The sequence below is a fragment of the Typopeltis vanoorti genome, chromosome 18, assembly GCF_054136105.1.
Source record: "Typopeltis vanoorti isolate ZY-2024b chromosome 18, IOZ_Tvanoo_1.0, whole genome shotgun sequence".
Classification (NCBI taxonomy): Eukaryota; Metazoa; Arthropoda; class Arachnida; order Uropygi; family Thelyphonidae; genus Typopeltis; species Typopeltis vanoorti.
In genome coordinates, this window is record NC_143566.1 from 97,509,299 (window position 1) to 97,524,079 (window position 14,781).

The window sequence follows — 14,781 nt, forward strand, 5'->3', positions numbered from 1 at the left end:
TGCCTTTGTAATAATTTCCATGTGTAGCAATGCTTTTTGTTGCTTTTACATATGATGGATGTCAGAAATGTCATAATATCTATGTACTTTCAATGCATTCTTCTTGGAAATTTTTTTCACTTGGTTAGAACTATAATAAATTTAGTTTACTCTTTTATCTAAGTGTAAGCAAACAAAGTTTGTGCCTGAAGTATCTTCAGGACTGAGGCAACTCATGGTAAAGGTGGACCAAGCTGTCATCACTACTTGTCTTAGTATCTCCCATAATGCAAAGCATTTCCAACAAAAAACTTCCAACATTTTTCTCTAAATCCAGAGTAATTTAATAATAAGGTGAGACACCTTTTGGCAACTCGTATAGGTAAATATGACTTCTCCATTACTTCCACCATAGTATCACCACTGTACTTCAAGATTCTATTACAAAGATTAATGCTGTTCTTCCTTGCATATAGTTTACTCTTTAAGTAGAAAAGGGTCATTATATTTCCTTTTTTTTCAGACCTCCTTGTTCTTTGTCAGCCAGATGGCATTCATTTTATTATTTCTGAAAAGAAAATCCACTGTTGTGTCGGAAATTACTGGCCCACTATAAGTCAGCCATTGGTTTCAGACACAACATGAAAGAATAGAATCGTAACGTAAAGACATGCTTGAACTCAAGAGTTTACGTAGAGAGGCAACAACTAACTTGTAAATGTAAAGTGCATCAATTTAATTATTAATGTTCTTGTAAAATAATTCAAATATTGTTTTAGAATAATATCCAATACTGGGAAAATTCATGTTAACCAATCAGCAGAAGGCCTGATCATTACGTAATAGTCCATGACACAGCAGAAAATCCGAATGTCATCCAGTAACCCCTGCAGTAACAGTTCCGTCGAGAGGGCCGCCGAGTAGAGAACATGACCTTACCTGACGAATCAAAGACGGCTGAGTGAGTGACGTAGACAGAAAGAGAGGGCGCTTGCCGCTAAGATATAAGGAGCGGCACGCACTTCAAATGCTCCCTTGTTTTCCTGAATTTTTCCTGTGTGCCAGTGAGAAGGCCGTGAAGGCTGAGGAAGCTTGTCGCCGGTGTCCAGCAACCCTTCACATTGCAGTGGGTCCCGATGCATACAGGTCGTCCAACCGAACAACGAGGAACCAGCAGACAGGGCCACTGGTGAGTTACTGCCAATGTGACGACTTCGAAGGACTCAACACTTCGAAAGAATTGAGTAAAGAAAGACAGCAGAACGACAAGGAATTCTTGCCATATCCGAGGAAAGATCAGACATAAAACCAAGGGACCACTTCGCTAAGGAGATTAACCGGTAAGGCAAATATTTCTTACCTTATATGCATAAGAAGTGCTGTAAAACCAGAGTGAACAAAAAGAAAGGGGAAAACCTTAAGCATAGCCCTGCTTGACCCAACTAGAAGATCGTCCATTTTGGACTGAACGTCTTGATAGGACCTTCCTGCTGTGACTTGTAAATTTGCGTTTGCGTGAACTTTTAGTGGAACAGTTTTAGAAATGAAGTGCTATATGAAATGCTATAAATGAAGTTTCTGCTCTGTATATTGAGCCTGCGATTTGCATGAGTTAAATAGCAAGGAGTTTACCTCTCGTAAGATTAGCGATCTATAGGATTGAGAGAATGTGTCATGTATAAATTGATTTATTAAGTGTTGTATTGATTTATTAATTAAGATTAACCGATACTCCTGTCCTTAAGCAAGTTTATAAACTTGCTTAAGGACAGGAGTATCGGTTAATCTTAGCGCAAACCACACTGATTAATTAATGCTTCTCGATTAGAATTGGATAAGCTTGCACATTAGGAAGTGCGTCAGAAGAATTGATTGAGCCTATTGCTATTGAGTGCGCACTTGTGCATGAACCTACTTCCTATTTTAGTATTATATTTACATGATTTTTCCTGTATATGAATTTAGCTGCATTAAAATGTTTTATCTTAAATCAGAGTTTGTATGCTTCTGTTGTTTGAGACTGACCTACCACTTATAAAAACTGAACCTGTGTGAGTGGGGGGGGGGAGACACTCGACGTTAAGTTAAGAAGGGAGCCGCGACTGCATCACATGTTCCCAATGCTAAGCAATATTGTCGAGATAGTTTGTTAAAGTAAGATTAAGTATCAGGAACTAGTCACTGGTTGGCGCAGTCGATTTAAGATAAACAAATTTGTCGGAGGCTAATTTCTGGTAAGTGTAAGAAGCAACCTGTAAAGAAAAAGTAAAATTATACTAAGTAAAAGCAAAAGAGAAAAAATAAAAAGACATAACATCCACACAACTTTATAACCAGGCTCAGTCATATCACCATCCTTATCAAAATCTGGCACATCTAAAAATCTCATCTGTCAGGTTTACTTATGCTCTACTGAGACATTGACACAAAACATAATATTTATTAAGATCACCATCTTTCTTGTCTAATGGCTTCACCTGGTCCTATGTTAACAAGGTCATTAATAGTTATAGAAATCCTCTGTGTCTACTTTGCAAGAAGTTGTCAATGATATTGCCATCCCTTATATCATACGTTTCACTGCCAAGCTGCTTATATCTTTTGGATTTAAAAGATATAAGCTTGAAACTCTTTTCCTTTCCAGCTCTGCAAAGGATAAACTTCTGCCTTTATCCTGTCCCAGTGTTTATTAAATTCTCTGCAACTACCAGTTACATTACTTCAGCCAAACTGGTAGGCAGACAGCTGTTTGTCACAATGAGCATCTCGCCTACATTAGATTCCAAGAACCAGAACAATCTGGACTTGAATATGTCATTTCCATCAAACATTGGATCCTCTGGAAAAAGAATAAGGTCCACACAGGAGCAGAACAATTGTACAAACAAAGTATCTAAACCATATTTCATTGCTGGAACTTTATTTTGCACTTGGTTAGACTATAATAAATTTAGTTTAATCCTTTATCCAAGTGTAAGCAAACAAAGTTTGTACCTGATTATATCTTCAGGACTGAGGTAAGGTGGTACATCCCTTGGCAAAGGTGAACCAAGCTCTCATCACTCCTTGTCTCGGTATCTCCTATAATGCAAAGCACATCTCCTTGTGGACATGTATACTGCTATGCATTAAGAGAAGGGTCACTACCCAGAATGGTTTCAACCTTTATTGAGGTCTCGTCAATGGGAGGCAGACCCAGAGTGGTGATACTAAGCCAGAAGCAATGGAGAGGTCATATTTACCTATACGAGTTGCCAACCGGTGTACTACCTTATTATTAAATTACTCTGGATTTAGAGAAAGATGTTGGAAGTTTATTTTGTACTTGGTTAGACTATAATAAATTTAGTTTAATTCCTTTATCCAAGTGTAAGCAAACAAAGGATAGTGACAATTCCCTTAATGCATAGCAGTATACATGTCTGCAAGGAGATGTGCTTTGCATTATGGGAGATAATGATGAGATGATGAAGATTGGCCCACCTTTGCTATGAGCTGCTGAGGGATGTACAACCTTACCTCAGTCCCGAAGATATTTTCAGACACAAACTTTGTTTGCTTACACTTGGATAAAGGATTAAACTAAATTTATTATACTTCATTGCTCTAGTATCAATAGAAATAGATTTATGGGAAACTGTTCTTCATATGTCTTGTTATAGTTTGCATTTTTTTTTTAATATGTATATCACTTGTAGAAAGGGTTTTTTTTATTTATTATTTTTTTATTCTGCCTATTCTAACCTTGGCATCTCAGGGTCTGGCTCCCACTGACGAGACCTCAATAAAGGTCAAAACCGGTCTGGGTAGTGGCCCTTCCCTTAATGCATAGCATCACACATGTCAGCAAGGAGATGTGCTTTGCATTAGGGGAGATACTAAGGGAAAGTGATCAGAGCTTACTCCACCTTTACCACGAGTTGCCTCAGACCTGAAAATACTTCACACACAAACTTGGCTTACCTGTCTATTTGCTTACTTCGGAAAAAGGATTAAAACCAAGTTTATAAAATTGCTTGGTATCTTTAATGTATATAACTTGTTTAAAAAATGTTGTCAGGACTTAAAAGTACTTTAGACCACGCCTCTTTCCATTGTTTACATGTTCTCATTATTAAATCTTTGTTGTGTCACACATGTTCAGATAAAAAACAAAAAAAAGGAAATAAAATTTTCGTGTTCAGTCATTGTTAATTATTGTGTTTCATTTGTAATAAACTGACACTAAAGTTTAATTTTCTTGTAAGAACAGCAGTAATTTTTTTTTAACCTGTTTTTCTTGGAATAGTTGGTGTGCACAGAATAGATCCTACATTATATAGAGTGGTGAATTTATTATCAAAAATAGAGAACAATAAAGAAAGCTTTATTATATTCTACAAAGATATTCATGAAGACAAATAAAACCTGTGATATCCTTGTAACATTTTCTTCTGTAGCCATCACAAAGTACACAGCAGGCACATCTGGAATTGGCTCTCTATCTGAATGAAGAAGCCTAAAGAAAGCAAAATTCTTATAAAATACATTGGTATTAACTCTGACTGAAGTTTTTAATTTAATTATTGTTATGTTAACGATAATCAATGAACCCTGTTCTAGAGACTAAATGTGATACTTTTGAAACATCAAGTTATATTTCCCTGTGGTTACTCCCAAATGTCCATCATCATCATACGTATCAAGGATTTAGGCCTAGTATGGCCTGTTCCGGCCTTAGAAGTCATCGTTGAATCGTTTAAGAGGACGTCCTGGTTTTCTTTTTCCTGATGGCTTGTACTTTAAGGCTTGTTTTGGTAATCTTTCTGTTTTCATTCTTTGAACGTGTTCCATCCATTTATATTTATATTTTTTAATTTTTTCAATTACTGGTTCTTGGTTTAATTCTTTCATAATATCTTCGTTTCTTTTGTGGTCAAATAGGGTATACTTTGCAGTTTTTCTCATAAACTTCATTTCTGCTGTTGTTAATCTTTGTTTGTCTTTTTGTTTTATTGTCCAGATTTCGCTTCCATACGTTAAGACCGGTAGGGCTAATGTATTGTATACTTTTAGTCTGGTTTGTTTTTGAACTAGGTTTGGTTTAAATATAGAGTTAATTACTCCTGTTATTTTTAAATATTTTGAAATTTTTATGTTTATATCTTTTTCATTTTCATAAGTGATCATACATCCTAGGTAGTTAAATGAATTCACCTGTTCTAAGATCTTGTTTTCTATTACTATTTTAGTTCTTGCTGGATCTTGTCCTTTAAAGGCCATAGTTTTTGATTTTTCCGTTGATATTATCATACCATAATCTTTGGATATCTCATTTAGATTTAAAATAGCTTTCTGTAAGTTATCTTCAGAATTTGTAATTATTATTTGGTCGTCTGCAAAGAGGAGAGTGTTTAAGTTAACTGTAGGTGAAAGTTTAATTCCTTGATGTAAATTTTTACTCCATTTTATTATTATTTCATTTAAGTAGATATTAAAAAGAGTTGCTGAGAGGGGACATCCCTGTCGGATCCCTTGGTTTATCTCTCTTGTATATGATAGCTCGTGATTTAATCTTATTTGTATTTGATTATTTTCATATATACTTGAGACAGCTTTTAGGATATTATTTGGTATTTGTCTTTCTTTTAATATGTTAAATAATATGTTTCTTTTAACTTCTTTGTCAAATGTTTTTTCAAAGTCAATAAATGCAATATGTGTTTCTAAATTATATTCTCTTCTTTTCTCTATTATTAATTTTAGGCAAAAGGCCAGGTCTATACATGATCGTCCTTTTCTAAATCTATTTTGTACCTCTAGAATAAAGTTTTCGGAATATTTCATTAGTTTGTTATTTAAGATTCTGCTATATATTTTGTAACATGAATTTAGTATACTGATACCTCTATAGTTTTTAGGGTCATCTCTATTACCTTTCTTAAAGATAGGAATCACAATTGCTTTTTTCCATTCTATTGGGGGGATACCAGTTGAGTAAATTTTATTTAAAAATAATAAGAGTCTTCTTTTGCATCTTGTTCCTGCGCATTTATATAGTTCTGAACCTAGCTTATCTTCTCCAGGTCATTTTCCGTTTCTTGTTTCTTTCAGGCTGATTTCTAATTCTTCTTCAGTTATTTCCTTTTCATTTTCATTAATTGTTTGCCAGTTGTCTTTTTTAAAATATTTGTCTGTCCACAGTTCTGTGTAGTAATTTAGAAATTCTTCTAATTTCAATTCAGTGTTTAATTTTATGTTTTCTTTGGTATCTGCATTTAGGTGTTTCAAAATCTTATATACATTGGGTCTTATTTTATATAAATCATGTTCTAAATTAGAAACAAATTTATTCCATGATTCTCTATGTCTTTTTCTGACTTCTCATTTATCTATGGCTCTTATTCTTTTATATTCTATTTCATCTTCTAATCTTTTACTGCTTAACCATTTGTGATAGGCTTCTTTTTTCTTTTTGATTATTTCTTTGATTGTATCATCCCAGATCTTCAGTTTTTTTCTTTTATTGAATTTTTTGGTCTTTCCTAAGCTTTCATTTGCTGCTGCATTTAGTATCGTTTTTATATTAAGCCATTCTATTTCTATTTCTTCATTTTGTTTTATTTTATCTAGATACTGGTTAATTCTTTGTTCATATAGCCATTGTACATTTGTGTCATTCAATAGTCTAGTTCCCAAATGTCCATAATTTGCAAAAAAATTGCAGTAGACCATTAAAATAAACATCTAGCTTCCAATAATGAGACCTCAATAAAAGTTGAAAGTGACCTGGGTAGTGACCCTTCCCATACTGCATAGCAATATATATACATCTAAAAGGATGTGTGCTTTGCATCATGGGATACTTAGTATGCTATAATGCAACTGATGTAAAGTCAACAGCTTCCACATACAAGTAGCTTAATCATGAATATACTTCATATGCAAACTTTGTTTACTTACACTTAAAAGATTAAAAGAATATAATTCTATGTAAAGTATAATTTATTAAGTCAATACCATTTTTCCAACTGAATATGTCTATCAAATTTTTACTGATGAAATATTGAATCCTATAGGATTCTGGACTTGAATATGCCATTTAAGCACATCAAGTCATGTTTTGAACCTTTAAATGCCATTTATACATTTTCCTGAAAAGAATACTAAACTGCAATTTATGTCATCATTATTTGACATTCTGTATGATACCAAGAAAAAATTATACACAGATGTATATTATGCATATACCACTGTAACAAAATGATAACGCCATTGCAATGAAATGATGCACTATAACCAACTATGGAAAAGTCCTGGATTAAGTCCTATAGAACCAATGCTATTTCAAGCTCATATTAGTAATGGTAAAAGGTGAAAACCTTGAAAATTTTATTTCCCATGATTTAAATCATGGGAAATAAAACAAAGAAATGAATGGGAAATCATACAGAATACAAAGGAATATATATAAAGTATTCAAATGACAAGATGAAAAAGTATAAATGCAAACAATAACAATAAAAAGAAAAACATGAAACTATAATCTATAATTAACATTCAAATTTTGAAAGTTTAGATTAGCTTAAATGAATGTCACTTAGGTACTGAAAATCTGCATAATGTAAATATGTGCAGACTGTAAAAATTTGATGTTAAACTAGAAAATGTAGGTCAAAAATTCAAAAATTCTGGATCAGAAATTTAGAATTTTCTACCTTATAGATAAAAATTCTTGTGGAAAGGCTTAGACGTCAGTTATACATTCTTACTAAATAGCTTAAAGGAAATTACAATGTACAATAGAATATACATTAAAATAAATTTTAATACACTTCCAATATTTCGGCACCTTCACGTTGCCATTATCACAGGAATACAAGACACGTGCATGCAGTCACAACACAGAGTAAATGATGAACGAAGCAGGAAGCTATTCTTTTTCCTAAAAGTCAACCGTTCGTCAATTAGTTTGAAACCTGAAGCACTCGACACTCTCTCACGTGGCCACAACTTCGCTATTATGCCCAGAAGAATACCTGCTGAAGACATTATGATACAAATTGGACACGGGATACAACACCTTCCAAACCACATCGCCAACGATATTAGACTGGATGTGGCTTGTGTTCTGACCAAAGCAAAACCACCAAAATCCAACATGCCCAATAAGGAAATGCCCAATAAATCTCTGCAAGAATTAAAGAAAAACAAGAAAATAGTAATCACCAAAGCGGATAAAGGGAACGCCACTGTATTACTTAATCAAAAGGATTACACAGGTAAGCTGAATGCTCTATTGTTAGATCGGGCTACTTACCTCATTATCGAGTACAATCCCACCAGCTCAAAAATTAGAAAACTCCACAGGATCCTTAAGAAGGTCACTTCTTGGCCTGTAGAAGTCATTAACAAATTAAAACCGTTTAACTCCATACTCCCCGTATATATGGACTCCCAAAAATACATAAAGAAAATGTGCCATTACGTCCCATAGTGGATGGCATTGATTCCCCCACATACAAACTAGCTAAACATTTGGCCAAAGCCCTCACACACTATACTGGCAACACACCTTCACATAAAAAACACCCACTTCAAAGCCAGCATAGAAAACCTTACACTCAAGCACACTGACATAATGGTCAGTTTTGATGTCTCCTCCTTATTCACAAATGTTCCACTCAAAGAATCCTTAGAGATAATCCAAGCTAAATTTCCTCCCGATATCATAGCCCTATTTCAGTTCACAATGAACTCAGGCTATTTTGTTCGGCAAGGAAAATTTTACAAACAAACAAAGGGGACAGCCATGGGTTCTCCACTCTCCCCACCCTTGGCCAACTTTTATATGGAGACTTTTGAAGAAAAAGCCTTAAACTCTGCCCCACAAAAACCAACCATATAGCTTCGCTATGTTGATGATGTGTTCGCTATTTGGCCACATGGCTCCGATGCACTCCTTCCTAACACACTTAAACAACCAACACCCCAGAATCAAGTTCACCCTGGAAGAAGCAAAAAACAACTGCCTTCCTTTCTTAGACACACTAGTCACCTGCCAGCTTGATGGAATCTTGGTTTTCTCAGTTTATAGAAAACCCACCCATACAGGCAGATATTCGGCAACAATTCCCCCCCCCCACACACACACCCCAACAATATAGTCATTAAGACACTACACAACATGGCTAAACTTATCTGTTCCAATGACCTAACCACAGAACTAAACCAAATTCTCAACACTTTCTTAGTCAATGGCTATTCCCCCCCCCCCAAAAAAAAATATTGAAACCAATAAATCACAACTCCCCCTCCACAACAAGAATTACTCTAAATCCATCACCATTCCCTATATCCGAGGCACCTCGGAAAAAAATTACAAAAATCCTAAAAAAACATAACTTAACTTCTTGTTACGGACTTTATAAAAAATTGGCATCCCTTATCCGCTCCACTAAAGACCCCCCCCCCCCCAGACCTCCTGGTGTATACCAAGTTCCTTGCAGTTGTAAGCTGTCCTACTTTGGCCAAACAGGCAAGACAGCTAATATCAGAATTTCAGAACACAAGGACTACATCCGTTTTCACCAATACAGCCACTCTGGTCTTGCAGACCATGCGCTTGTACCCACCATAGAATACAGTGGAAGAAAGCCACGATAATACACTGTAAATTATCGTGGCTTTCTTTTCAAATTCAAATACGAAAGGCTATTCATGGAATCAGCCTCAGCCCTAAGAAACAATCCAAACCTCAACAAATTTGGTTGCATGAGACTGCCCCAAATTTGGGAAACCTACATCAGAAGACCTTCAGCCCAATCGGCCAAGAATACCAACATTGCCCCCTAGGGGCAGCCATCAGGGTTTTTAGGAGAGAGAATAGCTTCCTGTTTCGTTCTTCATTTACTGTAGAACTGTGTTGTGCCTGCATGCATGTGTCTTGTATTTAAGTTCCTGTGATAATGGCAACATGACACTGCCGAAATACTGAAAGTGTATTAAAATTTATTTTAATGTATAATCTATTGTACGTTGTAATTTCTTTAAGCTATTTAGTAAGTATAGATAAAAAAAATTTCGAACATAAAATGAGCTGATACCTAAATTAATTTTATTAAGTTTACTTAAATTTAGAATTAAACAAATACTGTATATCATGCAATATTTCTTTAATTTTCAGTTCTAATTGAAGAGTATCAATTTATGCTAGCTGTACATCACTGGGTATCTGCCCACTCAGAAAGATGACATTCACACCAACTGTGTCTATAACTTTTCCCCTCTCCTCAGGCTGACTAATGCAGACTAAGGTTTATCGTTCCATTCCTTGACTCTTTGTAGTTGGAGGTGATCAAGTTTTAATGGTACAGACTGCACATTATTAGTTTATTATGAAGATTTCAGTAAGTCACATTAAGTTAATGTAACATTTAGAAATGTGAACGTTAATCCTGGATTTTCATTTTTATAATTACAATACTCTTCTGTTTTCTTTTCCTCCCTTTGTTTCTCTTTGTGGTTTCTATTTTTACTTTTTCACCCTGTCATTTTGCGTATGCTTTATTTATGATTACTGCCTATTATTTGAGTTTTATTTGTCACACGATTTCCCACCATTTCCTTTGTTTTGTTTTGTTTCCTGTGATTTCTTTTGTTCCATTTCTAATGTTTTCCTTTATATTTTTCACAATTTCTTTTGTTTTATTTTTTGTGATTTCTTTAGTTTTATGGGCATGGAGTGTGGATGAGAGAGTTAGTATTATTACCCTAAATTCACTACAGTGAACATTGCATCATAACTGTCTATTATCTTTAGGTGATCATCTAGTGTAGTAGCATTATTACTACTATTATTACATAACACCTCCAAGGAGTCCAAGGGCTCATTGTGGGAGGGCACACAACTACACTACACACAACTGATATCCTCTGCTTAATCCCTTAACTATACACAAAACAAAATCTACTGCATATCATCACCACAACCAATGGTATTTTTTGTCTGTAAATTTGGTCAGTTTGTGTGTTCTCTTGGCTGATTTGCTTACAAGCAAAATGAAAAATCTTTTCTGAGAGAAAGAACCATTGGTTAACTCACCTTAAATTGGAAAGAAAAAAACAACAACAACATATAAATATTCCTTTCATCATGATGAAATAGAATTCAGGTCTCTTTTCCAGTCAGAGCACAATGTCCCATTGCCAATTGCACTATGGAGTTACCAAAAGATGTATAAAAAGTTGTTGACAATGAGCACTAAAATGCTATTTATATTTTTTGAATGACTGATCTTATATTATATATTCATATAATCTGTTAATTATCTGGCGATATCATCATGATGAATAACTAAAATACAATTCATTACAAGGCTTAATGGAATAAAAACAGCACAAATAAATAATAAAACACATGTTTAATCAATCCTATATTTCATCTCAGTCACTGAGACATCAGGGAAACAATAAGTGGACAATATTAGACTGAAAGCCTAGGCATATGAGGGGCACCTTCTATGGATGCTGTTGGATGGGAGGCCTAAGAATTAGTTTCCTAAATCTTGGAAAGTTTAATAAAACCATATTTATTAAGATTAGGTTGGTTTTTTAAATCTGATGCTGATTCTAAAAAAAAAAGTCTTTCAAATTTGAATTTGTTGTGGTGGAGTACAATAGTTTTCCCCCCACCCCCCCCCCCCCCCACCCCCCCCCCCCCCCACCCCCCCCCCCCCCCACCCCCCCCCCCCCCCACCCCCCCCCCCCCCCACCCCCCCCCCCCCCCACCCCCCCCCCCCCCCACCCCCCCCCCCCCCCACCCCCCCCCCCCCCCACCCCCCCCCCCCCCCACCCCCCCCCCCCCCCACCCCCCCCCCCCCCCACCCCCCCCCCCCCCCACCCCCCCCCCCCCCCACCCCCCCCCCCCCCCACCCCCCCCCCCCCCCACCCCCCCCCCCCCCCACCCCCCCCCCCCCCCACCCCCCCCCCCCCCCACCCCCCCCCCCCCCCACCCCCCCCCCCCCCCACCCCCCCCCCCCCCCACCCCCCCCCCCCCCCACCCCCCCCCCCCCCCACCCCCCCCCCCCCCCACCCCCCCCCCCCCCCACCCCCCCCCCCCCCCACCCCCCCCCCCCCCCACCCCCCCCCCCCCCCACCCCCCCCCCCCCCCACCCCCCCCCCCCAATTAAGAATGAGAATAGTTCCTGTTCAGACTGCCTTCATTGAAATGTATAGCTTGCTTACTTTCTTGAAAAAAAGTTTTATTTTCAATAAAACTTTTTTTTTTTATTGAAGTTATATTTTGTTATGGAGGACATTTAAACAATATAGAAAGCCGTTCAGATCATCCATGCTGTGTTCCCCAATACAAAATGCACAAATAAAAACAGAGAAACCACAAATCCCTCTTTCTGGAAATGTTAATCCTCAAAATAGGTGGCAGCATATCACTGGATGTGTATAGAAAGCCCACTCACATACTGGTCAATATCTTAATGTCAGCTGTTTCCACCACAGCTGACAAAAGGGAAAAAAAAAATGTTTTTCTGCAGGTTAATTTATGCTTAATCATTATCCAAAAAATGAGCTCTATATACATTGGTATATATATAAAGAGAAACCAAGATATAAGAACTTAATTTCTTTACTATACTTTCAGAGCTCAAAATGTATCACTCTGTGCTATAAGATGTAGGCATCAAGCTTCTTTAAACCAGTTCAGACCCTTCAGACATTTTTTTATATCTTAAAACAGTGTTCTTTTTTAAAAGTCTCTGCAAAGTTTATATAAGTCACAGAAGTTACAAAATTTGGGAAGATAAACACCAGTTACATGGTTCACAAATGAAGGATAAGTCAGGCTTCATTGTTCACTTTACAGAACTTTGTAAGATTGTTCATCAGCTTCAATGCCTTATCCTGAATATAATCTGGTCTCATCTTTTCAGAAGTTGTATACCTGCATGATATGAACTGAAACCAGAGTCTCATTATGCATGGCATACCCAAGTCTCACCCATTCTTGTAAGATGTCAAATCTTTCTTGTCAACATTCATCTATGAGCTTATGAAAAACAATGAACTGTATGTGATAAATGTGTCAGACACATCACATGTATAAGTGCTTGCTCTCTCTCTCTCTCTCAGTCCTAAATGCTCAAGTTTAAAGCAATAACTTTTATGAGTATTCTGAGATTTCTTTTATGCTTTTTTCTATTGATCATCCTAATAATTCTCCACGACTTACAGAAAACAAACTGATGTTCTGTTTAATCAAATTATTATAACAAGAGTATTTCTGGTATCTTACTGTTAAGACATTAATGTGTTAATTTATCATGGAGCTTCTAATGATTCTTGCAAACATTATGCAAATTTGGTTTATTTCTTCCATTAAATTCTCATTATTCATAATTAAAATATTACCATGGTTCCAGAATCTCAGACTCTGAAGCTCTGAATTTCTTTCTAAAATGTCAATTCTGCTGAAATAATACGTTCTTGCCATACATGTAATGCTGATTCATGAAGGGGGGGGTCTATTTCTATTCTGATCAGAGAAGGGAAGCAGAAAAATATCACTTTTACTCATAATAAAAAATAAGAAAAATGCCCAAGATATAATTATACAATAAACAATTGCACTCAAAAACTTACATATGCAAGGTAACTCCAAGTTCTCTTAATTCCTTTACAGATAATAGTGGAGATATGATATCTTGACCACATCGATCATATATTAAAACCTAAAGAAAATAAAATTGCTGAATGAGTTGAATTCCCAACAAGAATAACTACATATGTTGTATAGATCTGATGTATACACATTATATAGATAGCTATCTTTCAATGTACAGTCTACTCACACTACTACCAACACCATTATAATGGACTCATTCACTGTACTAGAAAGTTCTGACCAAAACCCTCACATCACTGATTTACTAAAGGAACTCTTCTACTTTAACCTTATGTGGTGCAATTCACACATCTAAAAATTTCCTTTCAACAGTATGAATCTACTATAGTGAGAGCTGGCAGTATTTTTTTTTGTCTAGTCTATCATTTATTGTTAATTAAGATAAAATAAAAATATTAGAATAATAATTCAGTAATGAACAACTATGGTTTGTGGATGGTCGTGCATCCTTATAACTGTATGAATATTTGACAAGCTTAAAGTAGCTTTTTGATACACAAAGTAAAACTTGCTAAATAGATTAATCTGCTTAACAATTAATTTTTATTCATATTTCAAATTAGGTTAATTATTATAAAAAAGCATAAATTAATACATGTAGCAATATTAACATTAGATGTATTCTAGCATCATACATTTACACATATTCATGACTAAGGATAACTAACTAAAATAACACCAGTAGCAAAAAAGGTTCTGTTATTTTTTTATATACTTTATATATTCCCTCTTTTTTTATATATATATAATATTAACTATTTAGTCTACCGGCTGCGCCTTTGTTAATAATTATACTATATACTTATGAGGTGATTTATTATATAAATCTCTTTTACTAACAATTATTTTTATTTTGACTCCGAGTGTCCCTATATGTTATTGTATTGCACAAAAGTTCACTCCAATTGGTGCAATGACTTTAACTCTCTCTTTCAGAATCCAACTAATCATTGACTCAAAACCAAGTACAAAATAAACACATTTAATAAAACTAAAACAATAAATATACACTTCTAGCAATAATACATAACTATAACTACAGATTATATGGATCCAAGGCCTTATTTAAAAAATATAAACTTACTCTTAAGACTAAACACTTTTTCTTTCACAATCACAAA

General features: G+C 35.7%; 1 protein-coding gene across 1 annotated transcript in view; it reads right to left on the minus strand.

Moving 5' to 3' along the window:
• Positions 1 to 14,781, minus strand: part of Slh (sec1 family domain containing Slh) — a 349,840-nt gene that overhangs the window by 309,506 nt on the left and 25,553 nt on the right. Inside the window, exons 3-4 of the mRNA XM_090408533.1 lie at positions 13,618 to 13,706; positions 4,387 to 4,477 (exon numbers count right to left, since the gene is read on the minus strand). Of these exons, the coding sequence (XP_090264659.1) occupies positions 4,387 to 4,477; positions 13,618 to 13,706 (180 nt within the window). The remainder of the gene's footprint in view (positions 1 to 4,386; positions 4,478 to 13,617; positions 13,707 to 14,781) is intronic.